The 25,717-nt window shown below is 44.4% G+C and overlaps 2 protein-coding genes across 3 annotated transcripts in view; both read right to left on the bottom strand.

Annotated features, from left to right (window-relative positions):
- The window catches only part of SLC7A5 (solute carrier family 7 member 5), a 42,738-nt gene extending 25,293 nt beyond the window's left edge, over positions 1-17,445 (bottom strand). Inside the window, exons 1-2 of the mRNA XM_076348954.1 lie at positions 16,807-17,445; positions 2,998-3,123 (exon numbers count right to left, since the gene is read on the bottom strand). Of these exons, the coding sequence (XP_076205069.1) occupies positions 2,998-3,123; positions 16,807-17,410 (730 nt within the window). The 5' untranslated portion in view covers positions 17,411-17,445. The remainder of the gene's footprint in view (positions 1-2,997; positions 3,124-16,806) is intronic.
- Positions 3,055-25,717, bottom strand: part of CA5A (carbonic anhydrase 5A) — a 34,443-nt gene continuing 11,780 nt past the window's right edge. Inside the window, exons 7-8 of one of the 2 annotated variants that reach the window (XM_076348957.1) lie at positions 25,328-25,521; positions 3,055-3,123 (exon numbers count right to left, since the gene is read on the bottom strand). In XM_076348957.1, coding sequence (XP_076205072.1) covers positions 25,342-25,521 — 180 coding nt within the window. In that variant the 3' untranslated portion in view covers positions 3,055-3,123; positions 25,328-25,341. Of the gene's footprint in view, positions 3,124-20,998; positions 25,522-25,717 lie in introns of those variants that run through there. The other variant, XM_076348955.1, reaches the window with a different exon arrangement.

Genomic DNA, 25,717 nt, shown 5'->3' with positions numbered 1-25,717 from the left:
GCTGTCCACAGAAAGATCACAAGGAAACGCTATTTTCTGTGTGGTAATATTGCCACATATTTCTTTGTCTTGAGACGTTATGTTTTTCTGAAAATAATGAAAATATCCAATGAAACGATAAAAAGAAAAACAGCCAAAAGCTGAAGGCAGGAGTTCAATACAGAGAAAGACATACTTCTGTGAAGTCTCGGAAGTTCCCACATTTGAGCGAGAAACTGTGGTATTACTCCTCTTCTCTGTTTATGGATACTGTAAACATAAACCAGCAATGGGACAGGAACCATTATAGCAAGTTAATCAGGACTGCTCAGGCAGTACCCGGGGTGTCATGGGAACACACAACCCCTTCACCGCTGAAACTGCAGCCCCAGACAAATCAACTTGGCATGTATTTCACCCCAATAATAGCTGCCGGCTTGGGACTGAATTTACTGAGCTGGTAAGAGTCCTCTTTGTCCAAAGAGCGTTGGAACTGGTATAAAAGAAAACAAGGGCACACAGAGGAGCAGCAAAGGCATGGCACTGTGGCTATGTATGGGACTCGGGATCACCCACCTACTCAGAGGTTAAACAGGCTTTTAGAAAAAAGTGACCCACTTAAAAGCGCCAGCGCTTTGAAAGACTGGCCCTATAGTATTTTGCCTGGAGAAGATCCAGCAGCTCTGCACTGTACTACTAACGCCCAGCGCAGCCCCAGAGAGCACAGGCACTGCGGCTTCCAGGTGCACCAGGTTTCTCCCCCTGCTCCAAGGCAGGTTCGACCATTCCCGAGAGGCGTTTATTAACCTGTTCTTGTGAATCTCCAGTGAGACAGCCGCCCTGGACAATCTTGAGCTCTGCATTACAGTTAAAAGTGTTTTTCTAATGGCCAATTTAAATTTCCCTTGCCTCACAGCTTGCACCCATCATTTCTTGTCCCAACAAAGATGGAGAACAGTGCAGCGCTTTCCCATTTTCAGTATGCTTTAAGTGATGCTAGTATGCTTTCCTTGAAGAAGAAATAAGAAAAAAGACAGTATCTTGATGTATTTCTGTTACATACAAGCATCAAGTTGCCTGGAATGATTTAAAGAAAAGTTGAGAAAGTTGCAAAATGTATGTGGAAGGTAGGAAGGGCATATGAAAGGAGCTTGCACATTCTTAAGGACTTACCAGAGAGCTTGCAACTTCCGTAAGGAGATTAATAAAATCCATGTTAGACCACAGGCAGAATCCCAGGCAGCATGTAGTAAAACAGGAACTCGGACAAGCCACTTAATGTGCCACTTAGGACAAGGTGTAAACACGGGCTTTGTGAGGAGCATCCTCTGTAGATCCCAAGGTTCCCACCCTGAACCAGCTTGCTTTATGCTGAGTGTTGTGTGCACAGACAGGAAGAAAAGGTCTTTGCCTTCAGATGTTGTCATCTAACTATTGCTTTTAATCTTGTTACCTTTCACCCTGTCTGAAGCGGCCAGGTGGTTTAGCAGGAAACTAAATGTCACATGAAATGAGCTGTACTGCGAGATGCACACAAGTCGTAGCTGTACCTCTCCAGACCTACCAAAAACTCGAAACTGTAATAGGCTTCACAGGAGGTAAAAAGCTTCTGAGACAGAAGAGTATAGGATGGAGTTTTTTGCACGCAAGACTGAAATCTCTTATTGGTTACAGATATAAGTCAATGGAAGTATCATGTATTTATACCTGAGGAACCAGGGCAGAAAGTGATTCACCCTCAACAAAAGGACAAAAGAACAGTACAGAGGGAGGGAAGGCCATTCTGAAGAAGCAAATTAAGATTATTACCTGCAAGCAGAAAACAATTGTGAAGACCTTTTATTGATAAAATGTTAAAGAACTAACAGAGATCTGTGTTTGCTTATCTTTTTCCTTCTAAGAGAGAAAAAAAAAGTTCAGCAAAGCAGCCTGGGGAGTTATGAAGAGAAAGGAGGTGTATTTTGTGATAAGCCTCAAACAATATTCCTGCTGAGCGCAGGCGCTGAGCTGGAAGAAAATAAAACCTCTGATAAAGCAAGAAATTCTGCAAAGACAGCACTGGCTCCCATAGCTGAGACAGGAATTAAAAAGACCCACGTGCACACACAAACGTACACACACACTTCCCAGTTCAGAGACAGGCGGGACTATCTATAGATTTTTATCCACATTTAACAAATAGGGCGTGTACTGTTCCCTAAGAAAAGTTTATTTGCACAAAACTCGCACAAAAAAGCACACAGTAAAGCTTATCTGTGTGGGTTAGTTAATCAGATGGGTTTGGGAAAAAATATCTCCCTAAGTTTGAGAGGATTTTAAGTGTGCATGAAGAAAACAAGCAAAAACACCAGAAAATTTGCTTTATCTTCCCACTTTTATCTTCTTTTTTAGATGCTAGTTGACAGACATGCGTGCTAGTGTCAGCTGAGAGCCCTGATACCACTGTTCACCATGTGGTTTCTGCAGCCTTGCCTGACCCAGGCGTCCCTGTGTGACCCCATGGACTCGATCAAGCTATTCCACACCTGAAGCGGGAAGAAGGGAAACGTACAGGGGCAGTTTGTGAAAGAATGAAAATTACTGGGGTTCGGTTTGCACAGATACTTCTCTACTAACAAATGGCCATGACCAGCCACCAGTTACACAAAATATTTTGAGAGTCACAGCACCAAAATTTTCAATCCGTGTCGACTGGGCAGCTCTGCAATCTCAAAGGGAGAGGCTGCACAGTGACTGAATTAAATGGAAAAGACCTTGGGTGGTATATGCTGGGTTCCAGTGGCACGAAATCCAGCATAACTTCAGCAAGGTACATAGGAGATCTCACAAATAAAATGCACAAGAGCACTCAGCCCTTTGCAAAGCACGAGCCAGAAATATCACCCAAGCATGCGAGAGTACAAAAGCATTTCTGCTAGCTCCGAGATGCTTGGGTTAGGACCCCTGGGCTTTGTCCCTAATTCCCAGATTCCGCTCTAACTGCACACCACCTGCAAAAGAAAAAGGAAACGTACTCACCCTTTGCAAGCTGCACGAAGCCAAGAATGATGATCAGAGCCAGTGCCAGCAGTTTTGCCGCAGCAAAGGCATCCTGAACACGAGTAGCAGCTTTCACGCTGTAACAGTTCACTGCTGTGAGGAGCACTAAGGGAAACGGACAAGAGGAGAAACATCAGTTTTCAGTGAAACACTTCAAATGCAAAAAAAATTACAACACGTTGGCATTTGCTTTTTGTTAAAACTTCAGCAAACACAAAGGGTCTCTTCCTAAAATAGAAACGTTTCAAAAGCAAGGCTCTGCAGCCACGCACTTCTCTATTCTGTCTTTCTATTTGGGCACAGGTGGTTTGAGTGGTGCATACACTCCTTGCGACAAGGAACTGCCCTGCTGCATTGGAAAGTACACTTCTGAGGGCGTAGAAATAAAAGCGGTTACTGCAACCATTAGCGTCAAAGTGCTTGGATACAATCCCCGTTAAGTCAATCCAATTTAATGATGCTGTTGCATGAAAACATCATAGAAATGTCAGGACAAACTTCCAGAGCTGCTATATAGTTCTCTGTATAACAATAGCACCTAAAAGGCTATCGAGGCCACACCATGCTGCCCACTGCATAAAGGAAGAGACGTCCCTGTCCTGACCCATTTGGCAAGCTATGAGACAAACAAAACCTGCAGGTCAGCGGCACAGATGGGAAGAGAAGCTGGATCTAAGGAAACCCTCATCCTCTGTTTGACCTGCTCGACAGTGGTGCTGGGGACGGTCATGCAGGCTTTCAGAGGTGCTCACCAGGGCCGCAGACTGCAGCGATGGAAGAGAGGGCTGCGCAGAGCAGGCCAGCGCAACGGCTCAAATTTGCTGTGGCTGCTCTTGTACTTGATTGCACTGCCTTCCTCATGCAGCACTGTGCTTGACCAGAAGCTCCCACCACCTACAAGTTGCTCTGTCGTTAAGGCAACTAACGAAGCCTAATTTCCTACTCTTTTTGCCCTGTTCCCCCATCACCCTCCTCTGTATCGCCTGCTTCTGCCACTAAGTCAGCCTGTTCAGCATGGCACTCCTACCAGGCGAGGGACAGTGTGAACTAGGGCTTGTCTAAAGCCACAAAGCTGCTGACTGGCCAAGTTTCACCTGCTTCAGAGAAAATAATGGCTAAAACCTTTACTGCTCTTCCAAATCACTTACTATTTTCGTGCCCTGCTCACTCCCCACTCCCCAGAGCCTGTTGCTTGTTATAGAGACGGGCAAATGTCACGCAGAGAATGACGGTCCCCATGTGCTGGATGCCCTCCCTTCCTCCTCATCTCCCTTGCACTGAGCCACCCCTCACTGCCCTCCACACCAGCTTGTCAGCAGCCCTCAGAGCCAACCGGTCACCGAGCAGCTCGGGGAGGAGCTGATCTCAACCTTTCTTCTTGAGCTGGAGGCTTTTCCCTGCGGGATGCTTTCCAGGCTGGCCTCTGCCCTCGTGGCAAAGGCTCTTTGCCACATCCTGCAGCTCATTTTCACAGGACCTCACTGCCTCGACCAGAGCCAAACAGCTGCTCCCCAAAATATTCAGCTCGGATGCAGGTTACGGGCTGTATCTGCACTCACAGTTTAAAGCCCAGAGCATTTGATGTAGATACTTCAGCCTCAACCAAACCCCCAGAGATACGAGGGGGCTCAGCAGCACCTCCGTCAGGTCACCAACGTCTCCAGAAGATTGCTGGTGGAGTCTCCGGCCACAAGCCTGTCCTCATGGGGCTGAGCCGCACGGGGTGCTTCAGGACGGAGCAGGGAAGACGACGGATAAAGGTGGGAGGCAGAAATACCAGTAGTCGGATGGCTTGGTTACTGTCCAGCAAGAGCACTCAGTGCCTTAAGACCCTCAATACATGCTGAGCATCACAGGGAAAACCACAACGCACTCCTACTCTGAAGCAGGGTTACCTCCCAGCTACAGACCGGTACCCAGCTGTGTGTACCCTGAGCACACACATGCACACAAAGGACGCAGGCGCCAGCACACCATATATTCACGACCTCACCTCCAGCATGAGATGGTTGCGCAGGATCGGCAGTGCCTGCCTTTGCTCTCTGGCTTGAGGCAGGACCACGCACCAGAGCTGCTCACATCTCGTCAGCTCGGAGCAGTTCCTGCAGCCTCACACCCTGCCTCCCAGCAAGGGCACAATAAACTGCAAACTGAGAAATAAAACCATGGGAGGAGGAAGGAGTATCTGGACATTTGAAAGGGTCTTAGTGGCTTACTGCCACCCTGTATCCTGCCCTGCCTGTGAGAAAGCAACTGCATTGGTAAGAGGTCAGGGAAACACACACAGAGCCCACGCCAGAGCTGGGAATAGCCTTCCTGGAACACATGGGCACAGATGGACTCAGACGTACCCACGGACTGGCTTCAGAGAGCCCTGTCTTCAGGGACTGCAGCATCCGGGTCTGACAGCAACGATTAGACTTCGTGTTCCCGCTCGAGCGAGCGCAGAGAGTGACAGGATTTCCGTGACTCAGAGCACACACAGGCAAGAAGGGATACGAGTTGCATCATTCATTCACAGGGGTCTGAGAGCCTGCTACAGCCACAGCACAACAGCGATATGCATCAGGCTGAGAGGATTTAAGTGTCCACATATTGCTCAGCTAAAGGCTGCTTGTAGGGGATCTTTAGGCAGGGAAGAGCAAAGCCAGTCCCAGTGCAGCAGACTGCACGTCCCAGAATACGATGCCTGCTTTCAGGATCATTGGCTCCCCCGTCCCCCACGAAACCCCTAGGATCTAGTGTCATCTTAATACAAAAGCATTTAAAGTTTGGAGAAATGAAAGAATCGGACATTTTTGCAAAGAAAAGCACGTGATCCAACACATCCTACAAGAATGAAAGGCAGAAGTAAATAAGGAATTTCAGATTAACTTTTTTCTGTATCTTGTCTTTCAATCCCCTTTGGCACTTTGGGGGTGTCCGGGCATTTGGAGTGCGTGAGACCGAAATGACCCAGAGCTGACTTCACTGGGAAGGACACCCCTGCAGGCTCTCGCACAGGTCACAGGACAGCACAAGCTGGGCTTTGGCTGACCTGCTTGGGCACACGGCCGAAAGCAAGCGGTGAGGAACAGCACTGACAAACCTGCCACACCACCTCCCCCAAATTTAACCCCTTGTGCCTCCACCCTGCGCTGCTCAGGGGAGATATGGTGCATCTAATTAGAAAGACACGGCGTGCCCGGGCTTGGAAGCTTTTCAGCATCAAGCAGCACACCAGCACTATCGGCGGTTTGCAGGGTCACAGCTCTTGCAGCAAGATCGTGATATATCTGCTCCAATCAGTATGCTAAAAGAGACATTGTCCAGATATACAGGGGAGGAGAAAATACAGGTTAGCAAGGTCAACTTACAGTATGTCTGTGCTACACGGGGTGGTAAGGGGGAGAGAAGGAAAGAAGTAACACAGACCACAACTCATCTACTAAAAACACCTCTGGTGAATCCTAATGAGGAGGACGGGGAGGGAACCGAGGATCCAGGATTCACTTCGACCAGCAATTATGCTAAAAATAAAACTCTCCTTGTTTACAGAGGGATATTTAAAGGATGAGCTAACGCATCTAAAAGCACACTTTTCCCATTAGCGAAGACAGCCCTTAGAGGTGTGACAGTGACATTCCCTTCCCCATTTAGGCATTCTGTTTCTTTGACAATAGCTGCTTCAGCCTCCACATTAAATACTGACTTACTCAGGGCCGTTTTTCGTGTTGTGGTTCTGTACGGAGTCTGCTGGACAGACCGTGGGACGGCGGTGGTGTACATAAAAGGCAAAAGCTTTCTACACAGTCCAAAACTGAAAAGCAACGGAAGCGTCTGTATTCAGCCCTTAAAAACGTATCGGTGACAGACAAACAGGCTCTGTAAAAATAAGAAAACACTTAGGGCCAGAGACTCGGAACAGGGCTGAGAGCTTCTTCCATGCCAGTCGTGATTCAGAGCCCTTCAAGTCACAATCTCTCTGCTTTGCTTTTCCCACTATGTAATAATATTTGTCTTTCCTAAAGGAGTGTGGTGGAGTTACTACACTTGAATGCTTTCAACATAGGAAGGGCTAAAAAAAACCCAGTCTCACCCACCAGAAGGAATCCTACAGACACCGAGACGAAAAGACAGACTGAGTACTTTTTCAGTAAAACTCCCAAGATGAATTCCAGTGGCTGCTCAACATCTCAGGAGACCAGAGGGCTAGGGTTTCTTAAAGCAGAAAGTTTTATTCCTTTGATCCGAGATGCTACCCTGCGAAGCAGGGGCTGTGGGACTCCTCCTGGCACTGCTCCGTTCACCTCGGATGAACTGCTCCACATGAAGAACGGGGGAAAGCTGCACAGCCACAGCTTTACTATAAATCAGGGCAACGATACAATGCAGGGAAAGATCAGATGGCGCTGCCCTAATTTCTGCAGCACCTTTCCTAAGGCTACAGCCGCTGGCCACTGTCAGGAGCCAGCTATGCAGCAAGGCAAACCTTTAGCGTGAGCCATCGAGGCTGTTCTCAGGAATCATTCTAGGAATAAGGATTTCAGCACAACCTGACGTGACACAGTCTGTCTGATCCAGCAGCCACTCTCCAAAGGCTTTACATAGTTGGGATAATAGGAGCTAGAAAGCTGCAGTGATTGCAGTTGTAAGAGGGGGTAGTTTTCTTTATTTACTTATTACATCTGGCAGAAGTAGGGAAGATACTGGTTTTTGACTGCTGCAGAGAGAACACGCTCACAAGGTGCTGTTCACCCCTTCATCTCTTCCTGGTGACTGCTCTAGCCTAGCTGAGTGTGAGCTTCATCTCAAGATACTTAAGCCACACCTAACAGGGGAATCCAGAGGCTTTCAAAGAGAAGTTTGGCTTTGTAAAGACAACAGCGGGTCCAGCTTCAATTATTTACTCAGTCCTAGTAGTCCCAGCTGGCTTCAGGCATGTCACTTAACCTGGCACTCCGCTGGCACTCACCTGCGGAGTCAGGTAATTTCCCCATTACTGACAGGAACCAAGGATAAACTGACTAATCCAACACAGGACCCAGAACCTTGCCCCCCCCCCCATTCACATTTACGGGCATATTCCTTTGAACTCAAGTTCCAAGATCCCTCCCAAACGTGATTTCTAGGTGACAATAGGAATAAATCCCTACAAAGCAGACATAGAAAGGGATCGTGACAATCCCCACACAGTACAAGTCCCTGACGAATACACTACATATAACAACAGCTCCTGTGTCTACAAAGGAAAGGCAGGATGCAGTAAAGTTGCCCTGCGGGCATGTGGTTCTGCCCAAAGCAGAGCGTGAATGGAGCCCTAACACAGGTAAACCGGGGCTTGGCATTTATGATGCACTACTCTTGGCAACTATCCTATAGAAAAAGGCAGGGCTGCAGCTTTCCCGGGGTAATGGAACGGGGCCATGGATCGGAGACGGGAATAAAGACAGTGCTCAGGGAGGCTCCGTTTGGAAAAAAAGCAAACAAGCAGCCGATCCACAGCTCTGCGCACTCATCCTCATTCACAGGGGAAAAAAGGATGCAATTCCAGCACCATATGTAACTTGCTGATGGGGAGATGGGAGTTTGCCCAACCCAAGACCTTTAGCAGCTTTTCAGGTGAAACATTTCTTAAATGGGTGTAGGAATTCTTGAGGTACTGGCACAGCTGCATTCATGCTGTGTGTGAGGTTACATACCTTGGGAGTCTTGCACAATGTCACTTTTATCCTTTATTTAATCTTCTATAGGTTTCCCTGGTCTTGACCTGTAGTGCTTCCTATTATAATTCAGTATACACCTCTATAACAACAATAAATCTGTGTAAGTAGCTTGCTTCAAAAAAGTAAACTCAATTAACTTGCTGCAAGTTACCCATGGATTCCTATTCGTGGTATTACTGGACCAGAATGAAAATGCACAGCAGAGTAGGGAACTTGTGGAAAGAAGGAGAAGAACGAAGGAAAATCCTCCACCTCAGCTTCCCCACCAGGAAAACAGGGACTGTAACACTGTCCGCACACAGAGGACGAATTGTGCAATGATTCCCGTTTGTAACTCACACATTTCCAAAGCACTTAGCCCTTACAACTGTAAGATGATGCTTCCATTTACCACCTGCCACTGGATGATGTTGATTTTCTTCTCACAATTACTTACAGAACAGTTCTCGGCTCCTTTCCATTGCCCCGTCCTACAGCAAAGGCTGCTCCTTTCACTCTCCATAACGTGCAGATGATGGACAAGCAGTTTTCTCTTCTACCAAAGATGGTGCAACCAGGTTTCAAACACAGACAAGACAAGCTGAGCCCATGGCCACCAAGAAACAAACCACAGGGATGACAGCAGCAGATGGCACAGACACAAAACGGTCCACGTGCTTTAAAGGGAACTGCTGCCTAAGCCCACAAGAGGTTAGACACATCAAAAATAAAGAGCTACTCCACATAATACAAACAAGGAATTATGCTACACTGACTACAGTGGTTTAAACCATGGGGACATCAATGCCTTAGCTATTCACTAAGGCCAAAAAACACCCACTTTATATTCAGGTGGCTGTGATGCCACAGGGTTTTCAAATAGTCTCGGGTGTCTATTTCTAATAGCACAATCTAACACGAGACATACGTACAAGGACATACACAGAAAATGGTTAGGGAAATTTCAACTCTATAGATATTGAGTGAAGACTTGTGCCCTGCAAGATGGTAAAGAGAAAAAGCAGAAGGAAAACCTTTGCAGATATTTCTTCAAGGACAAGTCCCCAGAGAAACTTAACAGCCAGGGCAATCAGTCTGTAGAAGGGAAATGCTTAGTGGCACATGAGGCTGTTGGAAAGAAGCACTTGGCCCCAGACCAAATGTGTCTATATTAAAATCAACTTATAATAGTAAAAATACCTGGCAGCAGCTTACAGTTTCCTTTTTATTTTTCTTCCCAAAACAGCAATGCTGAGGAAATCAGGGGATGGGCACATGGTGAAAGGAGAAGGCAAAGGCTGCCCTACCACTAGAGTTTAAGAAGAGGCATCGTCTCCAGACCCACCCCCTAACTGAGACCATGAACTCTGGATGTCTCCAAAAAATGGCCGCAGGCACCCTGAATGTGTCACAACTCCAACTCTCTGCTGGCTTTCAATTCCGAGAAGCCCCTGGTGCCGAAACAGGCTTGGAGCTGGGAGCCAGAAAAGTTAGTGCAAAGCAGGATGATGCCAGCATTCCACCATGTAGCACAGCTCCCAGAAGCATCCACACCCCCAAGTTTCCAGAATTCTGCAAGAATAAATTAACAAGCACTTACTTGCCACCGCTCTCTCAAGAGCTGTGCCAACCAGCGCAGCACAGTCAGGGCCAAAAGGCGGCACCAAGACTGCCTGAGGAAGAGCTCAGTGAAGAATTTCAGTTTGCAGATACTGCAGAGGCTGGATCTCAAGCCTATATAAATGCACCTATCGCTTTGGTACCAAGGTACCGTAATAACGGTGATACAGTTTACACTATTCAAATTGTGCGGCACATGAAAAACTACGAAGAATTTATTAATGCTAGGGGAGCTAACTCCTAGCTAGTGGCAGGAGTTACTATTTTGTCTCCTTAGAAAGAATCTTGTCTTTTTACTGTCAAAGTTTCTAGGTTACATGATGCAGTAATTCCACAAAACAGGTCATTTTACCACAGGAAGACAAACAAAATATAGACAAACAACAAATATACGCAATGGGAGACAAACAACATAGGTATGGGAGACAAACACATAAATGGGAGACAAACAACATATATATGCAATGGGAGAATGAGGTATATTTCTTCCATTCCCAGCAAATTAAAAGAACCCTGTAACTATCAGAAGCTAAACACCTTTTCCACCATGCCCACCTCATATGTAATATCTTCCTAACAGCAAACAACACTTACTGATATTTTATGGGCACATTAAGCCCCACAGACATATCACCATCCTGGCCAGATGGTCAGCTACTGGACCTGCAAACATGGCATCTCACCTGGCCCACAATGATGCTGCACCGATACAGAAACCCCTTCCCATAGTTGTACTGAGTTAGGTTCCACAAATCCACAGGAAGGTGGCTGACCTTCAGCGTTGAGTGCTAAATCCTGAGGCATGAACGTCACGAAAAATTCCAGGCAGGTTTTAGTCCGAATCATGCCACCTATGCCATGCAGAGGGTTGGAATTCAGCCCTGCATTCCCATCCGTTGCATTTGACCTATTGGCCATATCTGACACTGGGACCATGAGACTATTGGAATACTTGAAATACCTAGTGATGTTGCTTTGAATTAGACTGACCATGGACAGTTTCTCTGAAAAAGCCTTCCCAATTTGTTCATGTCAGAAGAGGAAGACTCTGAAGGATCTCAGTGGTAAAGTAAATAATTCAAACACAATAAAATTTAACGGGACATTTGTTGTGAGATCCAAGAGGGGTGCCAAGAAATGCAGTAGTTGCTTGCTGTGTTTCAAGAGTCCTCCGAACCTTCATCCATTTCAGGAGAGTCCTGCTAGTGTTAGAGGCTATTTTCATTAATGCTACTCTCTCTAATTAAATGTGGATTTAAAAAAGCAACCTCAGTCTTGCAACATTAGCCATACAGCAGGGATTCTACAAAGACCCCTTCCTTCCACTCTGATCAAACAAGTGCATATTTACTGATACAGCTTAGTCATTTAATCCACCTTTCTGGAGGAGAAAAAAAAAAAGTCAGTCTTCAAAGCTTCACACCCTGCTTGTCCTGGTAGATTAATTCCAAGTAGCAACGCTGCAGAATAAACCCATCTTAAACTGACAAGCCTAAGATGTATTTTGTGCTTGCCTTGCTTGCCATCTAATACCTGATGAGTTCAAAATCTACCCATAGCTTCACTTTAAACAGCTGGTCAAACAGCCAAACTGTCAGATTTAAAGTAAAACCTTAATACTAAATAAAGACGTTCCTACTTTCAACATATGCGATTTCTCATTGAAATGCTGACACTGAATATTCCCTTATGGACTACAGCTATAATTTGGCAAGCATTCAAAGCATGTGTTTATACACTTTTGCCAAACCCTGGATTTGATACCATTCTCCTCCTCTAACTCACAATGTACTCAGGGGGGTGTCAGGCACTTACGCTTCCATATGACATATGCTCTTAGATATGGCTCAACTCTGTGCTGGCTGCTACTAATTCTTCCACTATTAGGCTGTTCATAACAAAAAGAGACGAATGAGAAATATGTGATCATTTTACTGGAATTCCATGCTTGCAGGAGGAGTGCCCAGAACAGTATTTCAGAAGCAGCAAAGGAAGTCTAAAGAAATTCTGAAGAAGATTAAAGTACTGTAGCCTTGGAAGTAGCAGATATTGCTGCAGCAATATTGGAGTTATTAGTGCCAGATTAGCATATATAATTAACAAGTGATAAAAGGCTTCAGAAGCTGAAGCTGTCAAATCACTGATTTGACATTGATGATCAAGAGTAAAATTATATGTAACTGGCAGGGTTTCTCAAGCTTTTGTGGAGCAAATTATATTGTCAAGAAATAAGTAAATTATAGAATAACCTGTTATGTAGCACACAGGGGGGGGTGGCAGACTGCGTCTAAGGATGTGTGTAGCAAGAACAGTTCAGGCACCTCTGAAACACCAAGCAAGAACCATCTCAGGTCTGGAAGCAGCATTATCCCCCGTCTCCCTTATCAACAGGGAATTTACTGTACCACAATTCAAAGACCTCTCACATGTAGGAAATCTGCAAATTAACAGGTGGAAATAAGAAATATGCGTGTTATCTTTAACTGGATAAGTTGAAACTTTCCATCCTGGAGCCACCTCTAGAACATACGCTGTGTATTAGGTTGTGCTCTGTGCATTTTTTAATGATTTTTGTTAAGATTTATCAGTTCAAATTTAAGAAATGTAACACAAGTGGCAGCCAGCTGTAAAAGAGAATCTGACCCGCTAGCACTGTAAGATATCAGAGATGCACTTTCAATCGGATGCTGTTCCATGTCACTGTTCAGGCCATTACCTGGACACCACCTCTTCAACGGGAAAAAAAGACAGGATTAAACAGTTTTACATGATCCTCCTTCTGCTACGTGAAGACGGTCCTGCAACATATATAAACAAGTTCTTTCAAAACTACACTTGCTTCCTAAATATTCAGTTAAAAAGTGTGTATTTTTTTAATTAAAAGTGAAAATAAATTGGAGAAAATTGCAGAAAAAGATACACGTATGTTGGAAGTGCAGTGCAAATGTACATTCCACTGTGATGCTTTCTCAAGAGAAAAAAAGAGAAACCACCAACAAATATAATGGATTTTCATTTATCTACATAGCCTCAAATGTGCACCTGAAACAGAGTACAATTCTTAGTAGTTCAATTCTTTGCCATGTACAACACTGATACTGTAATGTAGATGTCATCAAATATGAAAAGTCAGGACCTAGTAACTGTCCCTCCATCCTCTGAAGAAGGGGTAAAATCGGTTTAGATGAGATATTGTTTGGGGTGATCTCAAAAAACCGTTGGGTTTTCACGCATATGCACAAATCTGCAGCTTCACGAACATCAACTTTTTCCATTCAAAAAATGCTTGGATACCAGGTGGACCTCATGGTTTTTTATCCCTTAGCATTTGCTTGTATGATTTATCAGTCCTAAAAGTATCAGCCATCCAATCTCACAGATAAAATAACATGCAGTTTATCAGTTACCTAAGTAACCCGCAGCCTCAAAAGCGTTAAGCCAAACTACCTGCAAATTCTTACAACTAGGGAGCACTGGCTGTTTCGCTGTGAACATCAAATAAGCCACGCTAATGATGAACAGCTTGACGCATCTTGCTACGGGAAGACTTCCCTGTAGTGAATTCCCACACGTTTATTTGGCAACCACAATAAGCATTCATGTTGTCTTATGGAAGAAGTAGTCTTGCATACCAACTGTCTGTAGATTACAATCTTGATAGCAGAAAATACCTATTTGTAGCTAAATTCTACTTACCACCCACCTTGTTTTCCTCAGCACCTTAAGGGGAACAAAATTCCCTATTCCAACTATTTTTTCTTTCTTTCAAGACTGATTTATTCAGATTATCTTAATGCCTAGAAATTCAATGTCTGTACTTCATGGTGGCAAATACTGAAGAACACATTATTTATTCAACTGTTCAACACCAGTAACACTCAAAGTGGAAACAAATAACTTTTGTTATTTCTCCTCTTACTAGAAACCATGCAGTCAATTGCATTTTATGTCGAGATACAAACTTTGCAAGGAATACAGCTGGTACTGTTCTAGACGGCTGGGTTTTGGCTACATAATAAGTCAACTGTATTCCAGCCCGGGGCCCCAAATTCCCCTATTGCTTCCTAAACTGTTCTTCCCCTCTTTGAGATAACTCGTTAACGTATGCTCTAGAGCGTATGCACAAATAGGCCATTTTTCCTACCCTAGGGCTCTTGGAAAAAAAGAGTATCTCACTGGGTCAGGGTACATTTGGAACAACCATGTAACAAAGCCGCTTGTTAGTCCACAGAAGTTTTGTGTGACTCGCTAAGTCCTTGGACCAGATTTACTTCATTTGTTGTTCCTAGTTCATCATGTGGTTTTGGCACTAGACAGTAGAAAAGCTAACTCCAAAAATCAAAGTTACAGAAAACTAACTTGCTGAAGGCAATGCATGAGGAACTAACCTTTTGTAGCAAAGGAGACAAACAAAAATTTAACCCAAAGCATAAACAAAATAGTAGCCAGCGGTGTGGGGGGGAATAAAGTTTAAAGAAGAAACACATGGAAATGACGCAGATTTGTAGAACTAGCAACTCTTTCCTTGGCATTTCAAGATAAAGGTTCAAGAATAAATTCTGCTTCGGGAAAACTACTAAGTGCTAGCAAAAGAAAGCTAGAGACACTTATATTACTTATTGGAGAAGCGTAAGTGGGAATGAGACCTAGCATCAAGGCATTTCATGCTGCAATCCACCCTGGTACTGAACAGATCTCACCACGGGCAAGTCTACTTCACCCCCGTATTAGTTTTCTGATCAGTAAAAATGGGAACAGAGACACCTCATCCCACCTATTTTGGAACAAACCTGCAGATGAAAAGTTACTTATTATTAGAAACGTGTTCTCAGAGGCTTTGTCAACTACAATATGTTCTTGCACAGCAAAACTTTGACATAAAACAGTAAGAAAATCCATCTAATCAATGCTCTGATTCTGTTAGCTTCTCAGCAAAAAATGTGAATGCCACATGCACGCATGCCCCTTTTCTCTGTGTCACTGAGGAAACCATATTGCAGACGGCAGGAAAGCTCTAAAAACAGCTCTTTCACAAGGCCCTACCTGGGGCAAGAAACCCATCAGCAGAACTATTTTCTAACCCTGCTACAGCTTTCTTAGTTGGGTGACTGTATTTCCTAAATATATGCACTCCACTTTGTTAAAAACTTGGATGGAAAGTCCACATGCCTGTCTACCTGCCCTTATGTTCCTAAAAAATTATCTGGGGAATGAGTAAGTTTCAATCTTGCCCAAAAAAAGTACAATTTGCTGCCCTGCCTGTTATTTATCTTATTATATCTACTAGCTAGCCATGTAACATATCTACCAAAGACTCGGGTCAGTTTGTGTATGAAGGCGTTTACAGTCAATATATCTTCCCGTAACAACCACGTGCTTCAACTTTTGAATGCCTGCGAATCTCAGAGGGTGAAGGAATCTAACACAATCTCCCTTTGGACAGCACAAACAAGCAGACTTCACAACCTCAAAATGAAAAAATAAAAAGATCACCTGACTATAACTTTGTACAGCAAATAAATGCTTTATAAAGCCCTCACAAAAAATTATACCCTTTCCCAATATACACCTTCACAATGGCACAAGAACTACCAGTAGAGTGGAACACAGACTGAATAGGAAATGAGGAGAGAGGGGCAGAAAATGGTCCTGTATTTAAAGAATGAGGAATTTGCATGGGGTGACTTTGCATCACCGGAGGAATGGAAAATGGGGCTTCACTGGCAAAACCACAGACCTCAAAATACCAGAGAGAGAATAAAAACTGCAGCAGGAGAGAGAGATTTGTGTGCCATGGCAGACATCAGTGGTCCTAAATTCATCACAGCATGACTGAACTTCTCTGCAAGGCAACGTCTCATGAGATACAATGCGTGCTAGCAAAAAAAACCCGAATGGGCTTCGAGCATAGTATCAGTGCACATACAGCGAGAAACATCTCATCTGAAAACTGGTGCTGAAAACAGCCAGGCACTGCAGCACAGGCCACGTTCAGCACCAGTTGCTCCTGACAGATAATTTCCCAACCGCACGCTATCCTAACCTATGTCTGCATAGCTGACACATGAGCTGCACCTCAGCACTGCAGGGCTGCAAGGGGATTTTACCCTGCCCGAAGACACTCCTGCAGGAGGGCACGAGGAATCCCATCCCAGCGCACGGGCAAAATGCACGCTGCATTTATCGCATGCTGCTCGCTGCATTGCCAGAAATCAGAGAGGCTCGCTAGCCTGTAACTGGCGGTTTGGGAATTTTTTGCTCAATTTATTTGGGATGGGGCCACATTTCCTACTCACGCTGTTCAAAACAGCCCCAAAAAAACAGTATGGAGCCAGTTTAGCACAGGAGAGATGGTGCATCTCCTACAAAGCGATAGGCTCAAGGCAGCTAGCTGTTTGGGCTTTTTGGGGAAGGCGACGGTGAGCAGGGAGCCACGTGGGGTAGCAGGACAGCAGGCACCTGGAGAGGGTCTGCGGGTACTTACGGACACAGAGACAGGCCACCAGCTTGGCAGCCTCGTCGGGCACCGGGCAGGTGGGGAAGATGGGCTTGAGCAGGTAGGTGGCGAAGACCAGAGCCACGATGTACTGCGAGGAGGGCCGGATGATGAGCAGCTCTATCCAGAGCTTGAGGAAGGCGGGCAGGGAGCCGTACACCTCCAGCATGTAGGCATAGTCCCCGCCGGACTTGGTGATGGTGGTGCCCAGCTCAGCGTAGCAGAGGGCACCCACGATGGAGAAGGCCCCGCAGACGGCCCACACCACCAGCGACAGCCCCGGCGAGCCGGCCTCCCGCAGCACGCCGGTGGGGGTGACGAAGATGCCGGAGCCGATGATGGTGCCCACGATGATGGCCACGCCGTTGACCAGCGTGATAGAGCGCTGCAGGGTCACCCCCTCGCCCTCGGCGGAGGCGCAGGGCGAGGGCGAGCGGGCACAGCCGTTCTCCTGTGCCCCACCGCCCGCCGCCTCCAGCATCTTCTCCATCGCCTGCTTCTCCTCCTCCTGCGCCAGCGAGGAGGCCGAGCCCGCCGGGCTCCTCTTCTTCACCGCGCTGCTGCTGCTGCTGCCGCCGCCGCTGCCCGACATGGTGGCGCGGCGCGGAGCGGTGCGCGGGGCGGCGGAGCGGGGCGCGGAGCAGGGCGGGCGCGGCAGGGCGCTCCGCCGCCACCATGCAGCCGCCCCTTTTGTTCCGGCGGCGGTGGGCGGCGTGCGGCGAGCGCCTCCCGCTTAGGCGGGGAGCGCGGGCCTGGCCTCCTTTCCGGGAGGAGGAGGAGGAGGAGGAGGAGGAAGGGGGGTGTGCTGCAGTGCCACCGCCTTGCGCGGACAGCCGCTGGCCGGCCCCCGGGAACCGGCGGCGTTGTCCGCCCCTCATCGGCGGATCTCTTTCGAGGCGCGGGCGGCCCGCACGCCATCCCCCCTCCACCCTCCCCTGCACCCCAAGAGGCCAAAGAGGCACGGCGAGGAGCCAGGGGGCACAAAGGGACCAAAGCGGCCCCCCACCGCCTCGGCCCCCGGCTCCGGGGTGCAGGGGGGGGCTCCTCACTGTCAGCTGCCAGGAGGGGAGGCTTGTTACCACGCATTCTCCTGCCTAGACCGGACTGCGTGTTCTTACAAGGGAGAATGGGTCTCTGTGTGTGTTTAAACCTAAAGTTCAGCAAAACCTGCTGACACCACCCCCCCCAGCCCCATCTGATTTTAGTGCACTTACTGTACTCTTCTATTTGACATATTCACGCAAGCACAGGCCAAGGCCCCATCGCTGCATCACCTGCATTTCTGCAGAGGCACTGCAGAAATCCGCCTGGCACTTCAGACGCCAAGATCACCAAAAAGACTTGTTTGCAAAAAAAACCCAGTAATTTTGCCAATCTGGCAAGTGTGCAGGCAAAATGAGCAAGTTCTATCACGCTACCTCAATGAAGGCATAGGTCTTGCATCCAAGGAGACGTACTTGGATACTTCACAATAGTGCCTAAGGAGCCAATTCTTCAGCAAATTCAGACTCCCTCTTGTCCTTGTGGGATAGGAGAGGAGTTCAGAGGCTAAAGCCTGGAAGCCCTGATTCTCAACAACAATCATTCCTGTTGAGAGGTGGCAAGCGGTACCTTTGAGGAGCTGTTTCTCAGCAAGTGATTAGTTGGTGTCACACAAGAAGTTGTGCCCAAGCTCTGAAACCCAAGGTCGGCGTCCATCCTCCCTGGACCATCCTCCTCCTTGCAAGTTTCAGACACGCTTCGGTACGGGCAGCAGGGTGGGTCAGGAGGTTTTCTGCAAGATACCTCAGAGAAACACGAGATCTGCATTCCGAGGAAAGATGCAAAGTTTTAGTAACTTTTTCGGGCACCTCGCACTGGCAATTGGCGTCATGACCGCTTCCAACCATTACAGGAATCCCAAGCAGCCCGTTGAAGCAATGATCAGAACCTGACACCTAGTGGCTGTCGGTCACAACAGCCCAGGGGCTTAAGAACAGTGTTCCCCGCTTCTCCATTTATATAAACGCACCTATTTAGGAAGAAAGCTTAGACAAAAATTGCCTTTGCACCGAGCACGTTCTTCTAGTTTTCAGAGAGAAATGGGATCCTGAAGAGATTGCAAAGACTATGAAAAGCAATTAAAAATAAACAGCAAAACATATTTATCACACAGTTTCCCTCAAACCCCAAAAGCCTTTCTTTAGCCTACAAGCTTAACATCAGCCCCACTGGAGAGGCTATATGGCTGTAATCTAAACCAATCATTTCTCAAAGTAAGATTTACCAACATTTACTTGTTACTGTATTTCATACTTTAGCCTAGGCAGAATGTTCGCGGGACCATAAAAGTCAGAAAAAAACAGGTTCCTACAACATACGGGATTGTCTCTGTGTTGGCCTCATTACACCAGGATCCAGCAGACAGGATGGGAATTGAAATAAGATGTATGCTTCAGGTATTTTCAGATGAATGCTCAAACTCAGTTGTATAGTTGGGTGAACAAAATCATTCATCAATGGATTTACTTCACCCGTGCTCTAGACTAAGTTCTTAGTTAAGGCAAATAAATTAACTGCTTGATGATTGGCATTTTACACCTGGTATTAACCTAATTCACAGAAATTTCCATTAACTTCCACAAGAATGGGACCAAGTTATCTTTTTCTCTCTGCATCCAATTCTTCCAAAAAGGAATTTCGTAACAGACTGCAGCTGAGAATTTGCAGGTTTCAGTCTCAGTTTTGACACTGTTTCCATTTGGAAACCCTGGGATCAAGAAGCAGTGGAGTAGCAGCCACTGAACTGCCCTGTTTAAAGTCAACCACATGCTTGACTGTTTTGCAAATGAATCAATCGGAGTTAATTCTGCAACCGTTTCTCCATTTGTATTGCTGAGAAAATACCCGCTTTGCAATCATGGTGTTAGGGTGTGTTCATACAGTGCTTTGTATCTTCAAAGCACTTCACAAATGCTAAGTATTGTTATCAGTTCTGACCGCGAACATTAACTCTCTTCAGGCCCCCAAGTTATTCTGCAGAATCTTTGAAGACTATTTGATTATACAATCAGTTCTCCATATGCTAATACTCAGGCACTTCAAGTTTGTCACATCAAAAAGAAAGACGGGAAGAATTATTTGTCAGAAAGACAAATAATTACCAATATCAGAAGTAAATTGGCCATTTGTTACAAGTAATGTGTATGTTCTTAACCATTTATCGGGAGAGCTGCCTTGATCAAAATAAAAGACAGCCTGCTGGAACCAAATAAGCCATTTCTTTAGCAAACACCTCAGCTATACTAATACAAGAGCTTATAAGCTTTTTTGTTGGGTAAATGGAAGTGGTGGTAGCTTCTAGAACCCTTAAATAGTAATAATAGTGGAGCTGGCCTCACTCTTAACCCGTGCCACTCTTTCTTCATACTGAAACGGCTTGCCTACCACAAAGGCGACCAAATAGCACAGTTTGGGAGGCCTTACATAAAAGTATTGTCTACAGTTATTTCAGGGGGAAATTCCTTAACCAGGAATGTAATCTCCTACTTTTCCCATCAAAAGAAATGGAAACTTGTTTGAATGAATTCAGCTAAGCATAACATATAGATATGATACCTAGACTCTAAGCAAGGCTGAGCAGTGAGACAGAGAAATTAACGCTTATTTCACCTGATTAGCCAATTTTTTTTTGATAAAAGTAATTTATTTTACTCAAAGGGGTTTTTTGGGTTATTTGATAAGATTCTTGTAGCCACAACCAGTAAATGTGAAACTCTTGAGAGTTACACCACATCAGATCAATGCCCAGTTTTATCAAGACCAATTACACAAAGGAAAAAGGAGCTTAGTTGACAGGTTGAGTTTAACGATCAGTGTCAAATGAAGTAGTTTAGCAACGATCCTCAAAATTTGGAATCCCATTTTAGACGGCATGTTGCATCTAGCTGAATGTAACAAATAGTTAGACATCCTTCCATCAGTACAGCGGCAACAGAGAGGTCATTGTTCTTTCATTCCAATTATAATACACTTCAGCAGTCTTTCATAGCTTTTAAGTATCACAGAATGTCTGACATCTGATTAGACTCCACTCATAATGAACTGGTTCATTCTCAAGAAGGAATTGTATTATTTTCTTGACAGAGAATCTACTTTTTAACTTGGAGAGCTTAATTACACAATGAGATACAGACACAGGTTTCTCCGTGTTTCTTTATTGCACAGTCGCACACTAATTTAACAGTTTAAAATACAGCAGCTAGGGGTTTCTTTACATCAGGTAAAAACTGAGGAAAAAGGCCTGTGTCCTAGGAGAACAAAAGGCATTCCCTGTTATATATGTTGTCCGCAAAGACAATTGTTTCAGTAAATTATGATTAGGCAGGTAACATACATTAAAATACACAATGTAATAACTGCCACAAAAACAAGATGCACAAAGAAAAAAGCAAAGATGTGCCAAGAAATACAAGTTAAGACATTCAAAACTAAGGTGTTCAAATTGTAAAGCAAATACTATTGACTATGAAGTTGAGCAGAAAAAGGGACCCTTCCTCAAAAGCAAGCCATGTAGAATTCCAGTACTCTAAAACCCAGCAGATTCTCGTGAGCTCAAAGCAATCTCCATTTCTATAGCTTTCACAGCGAAAAGATACACTCCTGTCAGACTTGCGGTAAAAATACCAATGCAAGCTATCCATGACAGAAGACAACAAAAGACTGGTCAGGTATACGTGGTGGCGTACACCTGAAGTGCACTGGTGTGAAAGGTCCGGAATGTAGGAATACGGATCAAACATTCAAATGCCAAATGAAGTCATTCCAACTATGAAGTCGCCAAGAACAACATTTCTGATAAGAGCGATAGTTAACAGAAATACTGAAAGGCAGTTGGAAGTCAGACCAATACGGATGCAGATCTAAGCTCAAAAACCTTCTACTCCCATTTCAATAAGCTGTCCTCAAAATTATTTCTATTACAGTCTTTAATTCCTAGTACTTACTGCCACAGGAATGTCTCCCAGTACAGTATTAAGTAACGGAAGTGACTACTATGCAAGGACAAATACAAATGTGTGCTTTGACCCTTTTGTATTGTACCATCAGAAAGAAGAGCCTAAAGATTCCTATGCAGACACCTTTCAAACAGTTTAACTTACTTGTGCAAAGTCATTACAAATATTAGCTCTAGTCCAACGATCAAATCACACACACCCCCCGCAACTGAGAGTGTAAGGCAAAAGAATTGTATCCCGTCTCCTGTTTTACATACACACGCAGCCACACAGAATTATTTTTCTTGAAGTTAGCTTTTGCAAGGCCAATACAGTCATTGTAACATAAAAGTTAAAAAAAAACCCCAAAACCAAAACACCTTTCTGTTCATTTCCAGACTGCTAATTTCAACGACAATCCGCCCTGCAACCGATACTGCCTACCTTAACCAGAGATGCTAAAACAGACATGTAAATGCAAGACTCAAAAAACAGTGAAATAACTGTAACAGAAAATCCCTGTAAAGCTTATTTTTGTAGCACAGTAGAGTTAATTTCTGCGATGACCCTGTTTCCAGATATTTGACACGATCAGTGCTGAAACCGAAATTGATGTCAGTATACTTAGATGTGATTTTACGTAAATATGTATGGAGTATATAGCTTATTAACCGTATGACTAGATAATACACCTATTCTCTAACAAAACTTCCACAACAATACTTTAACAAAGTAAGTAAATCTCTCTGAGAATTTTAAATAGATCACTGAAAATAGAATATTCAGCATCATCTCTGATGGATGCATGGTGGTGAGCATGTTAAAAAGAGATTTACACATGTAGGAAGAAAATTTGGTTCAGTGGAGCAAACCTAACCATTGAGAACTCAGTTGGGTACGAGCATACTATGGCATTATGAAACATCTGAAGATTAAGCATTTACACCACAGTAGTTCCCTAAGAACAAAATATGTATTTTGTATTGGCATATGCTTGGAAAGCTATAGTAACTAGTGAAACAAGCTCAGTGGATCAGAGGTACACAAAAACTTGGTGAAAATTACCAAGACAACTCAAAAACCTGGAGCAATTGCACGAAGCTTTTTAAAAGACCCATTCATGTATGATAGGGATATTGATGCAGGTTACCTATAGTAGGTAGCCTATAGGCTAGCCCAGTGCTGCTGGAGTCACCTTTCTTTTTAAATGTAAAGGCAACATTAAGATGTCTTTATATTACAGTTTTTCCTAACTGCTAATAATGAGTAGCAAAAATCTCAAAGATAGACAAGATATGAGCCAGTTCTGAATCACTGCCTTCTTTCTACGGGGTCCTCCTCAGAAAAGCGTTTGCAAAAACAGCACTGAACGAAAACCTCAAGCTTAACAATGACTTGATCACATACGCTCAGGCAGAAAGTACACGAAGTCTTTTCCTATTGCCAGAACTGTAGATGTCCCTTCCAAAACTATTTTGGAACCTGTCATTCTCTGGCAAAACCATCACTGATGTGATGCTGCAGACCAGGAACATGGTAAAAAGTCTGTCTGATGATGCCAAACACTGTATAGTTCAACTGAGATGGTATAGTTCAACCAAGTTGGTATAGATGGTATAGTTCTACAGTGTTCAACCAAGACGGTAAGGTTCAACCAAGCAGTAAGGGCTTGGGAGAGGTAATGAAACTGAAGATATATACTGCTATGTTGAATATACTACACAGTAAAAATAAGTATGCTACACTGGGATAGAAGAGAGATTTTTCTTACATTTACCACATAGAGTCACTCTAAGGTTAAATGGCCCCATTTCAAATTGCCAAGGGAGAAAGGCACAACGTAACAGCCTGAGGTAGGGCTATTAAGGAAGCAAAGGCAGAATCTAGGCACTTAATTGGTTAAACAAGAATATTCAAAAGCCTTAAAATCATCAGGCATCATTTTAACACTAAAAAGTGTTAAAGTGCGTTTAAACTGAACACTTGGACTTTAAAAAAAAAAATCTATTCTGAAGTTCTGAATTTAGCATTGACAAGCTAGTGTCCTGGCATCACTTGTGCCGAATCACACCAGCAACCAGTGACTTTGCTTACTGGCAGAAGCAGACCAAGTAATGTCTGTTCTCCAAGAAGACTCCTCAAATACAATCAATCAAGATCACATCATGAGTTTACAGACAGACCTGCTCCTCATCAGAAAATCTGACCATACATTTGGTACCTTAATTTCACGCACAGGCACACTGTTAAATACAGTAAAGCATAAAAAGCCAGTGAGAAAGATGCTCGAGAGAAAATTATGGCTAGTAGTAGTATGCTTCAGAGGTAGATAATACTTGTGGCAATTGGACTGTAACTCTAGGATAAGGCTGCACAGCTGGCAGCTTACACAACAATTTTGTCTGGTCCACAAATAAATTTCAACCACCACTTAATGTCGTTACCATAAGGTGCTATAAATACCATCTGGTCCCCAGTTGTCCTGAAGCTAGATAACTCTTTTTATAAGAAAAGTACATCTTAAGACAAAACTTTGAAGAGAGTGCACTGGTGCTCCACGAGTTACTGGGGGGGGGGAATCTTTCAAGTATCTGAATGCTGCATTTTGTCCATACTCTCCTAGCACTGGATTAGCTTTCAGAATTTTTTTTATTTCCCCCCAAAAAACTTATTGGGGGGGTCAGCTGGGGCTTATCTAATTTTTATTTCCTTTGATGTGATCGATTTCCTGGGATCAACTGGAGATTTTTGCCTAATTTGCTGCTCTTGCCAGTCTTAAGATACTGGTGAATTCTCTTCTGCTCTCTTCTCCTGGCACATTATTAATACAAAAAAGTAAAAGCTGCCAAAGCTAAAAGCTTCTACGTTTGTTATAAGGTTTTAGAAAAAGTCTTCTGGCTTGTGGTGTAGATAGAGTGGACATTCTGTGGCATCCGTATCAAACATGGATCATGCAGTCAATAGAATGGAAAGAGGTTAGACTCTGTAAGCAACTTTTTCCCTTATCCTCTTGTCATCCTAAGCACCAAGGAAAAAGGAAGAAGATAAAATGTCTCTGTATATGTGACTAGAGAAGCTAGTTCTCTTCCCAAACCTCTGAAACAATTCCACAAAAGGACCTGATCAGTATTAATACTTTTCACTTCTTCACACTTCCTGCTTGCTAACACGTTTTTAGTTGGGATTATTAATTCATGGAAGTCACTGAAAGAGCATTTGAAGAGACACAGAACAATTCAGGAAAGAGGCAGGGGAAGAGATCTCCTGCCCTTATTTTTCCTTTAACTGTTAAAATAATTCCTTATTGATCCCTGCTTTAAAGCAAGTCAATTTGTTAATGGTTAATATTATTTACTTCTTAAAAAAGGCAAAACTAAAAAAACCCACAGCTTCTCTACTGAAGGTCAAATGGCACTTAGCAGAACTGAAACTGGCTGGCTGTGAAACTGTACAGCATACACACACTGCAGAAAACGGAAAAAATAATTAAAAAATGATGTCTGTTATATCCAGGTATTGCAGTCTGGACTGACATTTCATGGGCCATCTATGGCCTGATCTGCTCAGCATGGTCCTTGGGCTGTACTTCAGTATTCAAGAGATGCCCGCTTTGGAAGGATGAACGGACGGTTCGATTCATTAATGGCTGAAGAGGGCGAAAGTTGTCTACCATTCTCTTTTCTTCTTCACCATCTGAAGTAAAGAGCAGCATCCGAAATGCCTCCAGCTGAGAATGAGAAATGTCCAATTTTGTGACTTTACTAACTGGAGAATTATTGGAGTTCACGACAAAACACAGTAATTCATGCTTGGAAAAAAAGTCAAAGGTACTATTACATTTGCATTCTGAGAAATTTTAGCATGAACTTCTGGCACTTTTGTGACCTGCTGGTAAAGATTACGCCATCATCCATATCAATGCA

This window comes from Aptenodytes patagonicus, chromosome 11 (assembly GCF_965638725.1).
Source record: "Aptenodytes patagonicus chromosome 11, bAptPat1.pri.cur, whole genome shotgun sequence".
NCBI lineage: Eukaryota > Metazoa > Chordata > Aves > Sphenisciformes > Spheniscidae > Aptenodytes > Aptenodytes patagonicus.
Note: the sequence above shows the minus strand (reverse complement) of the source record. Positions and strands in the feature narration are given on the sequence as shown.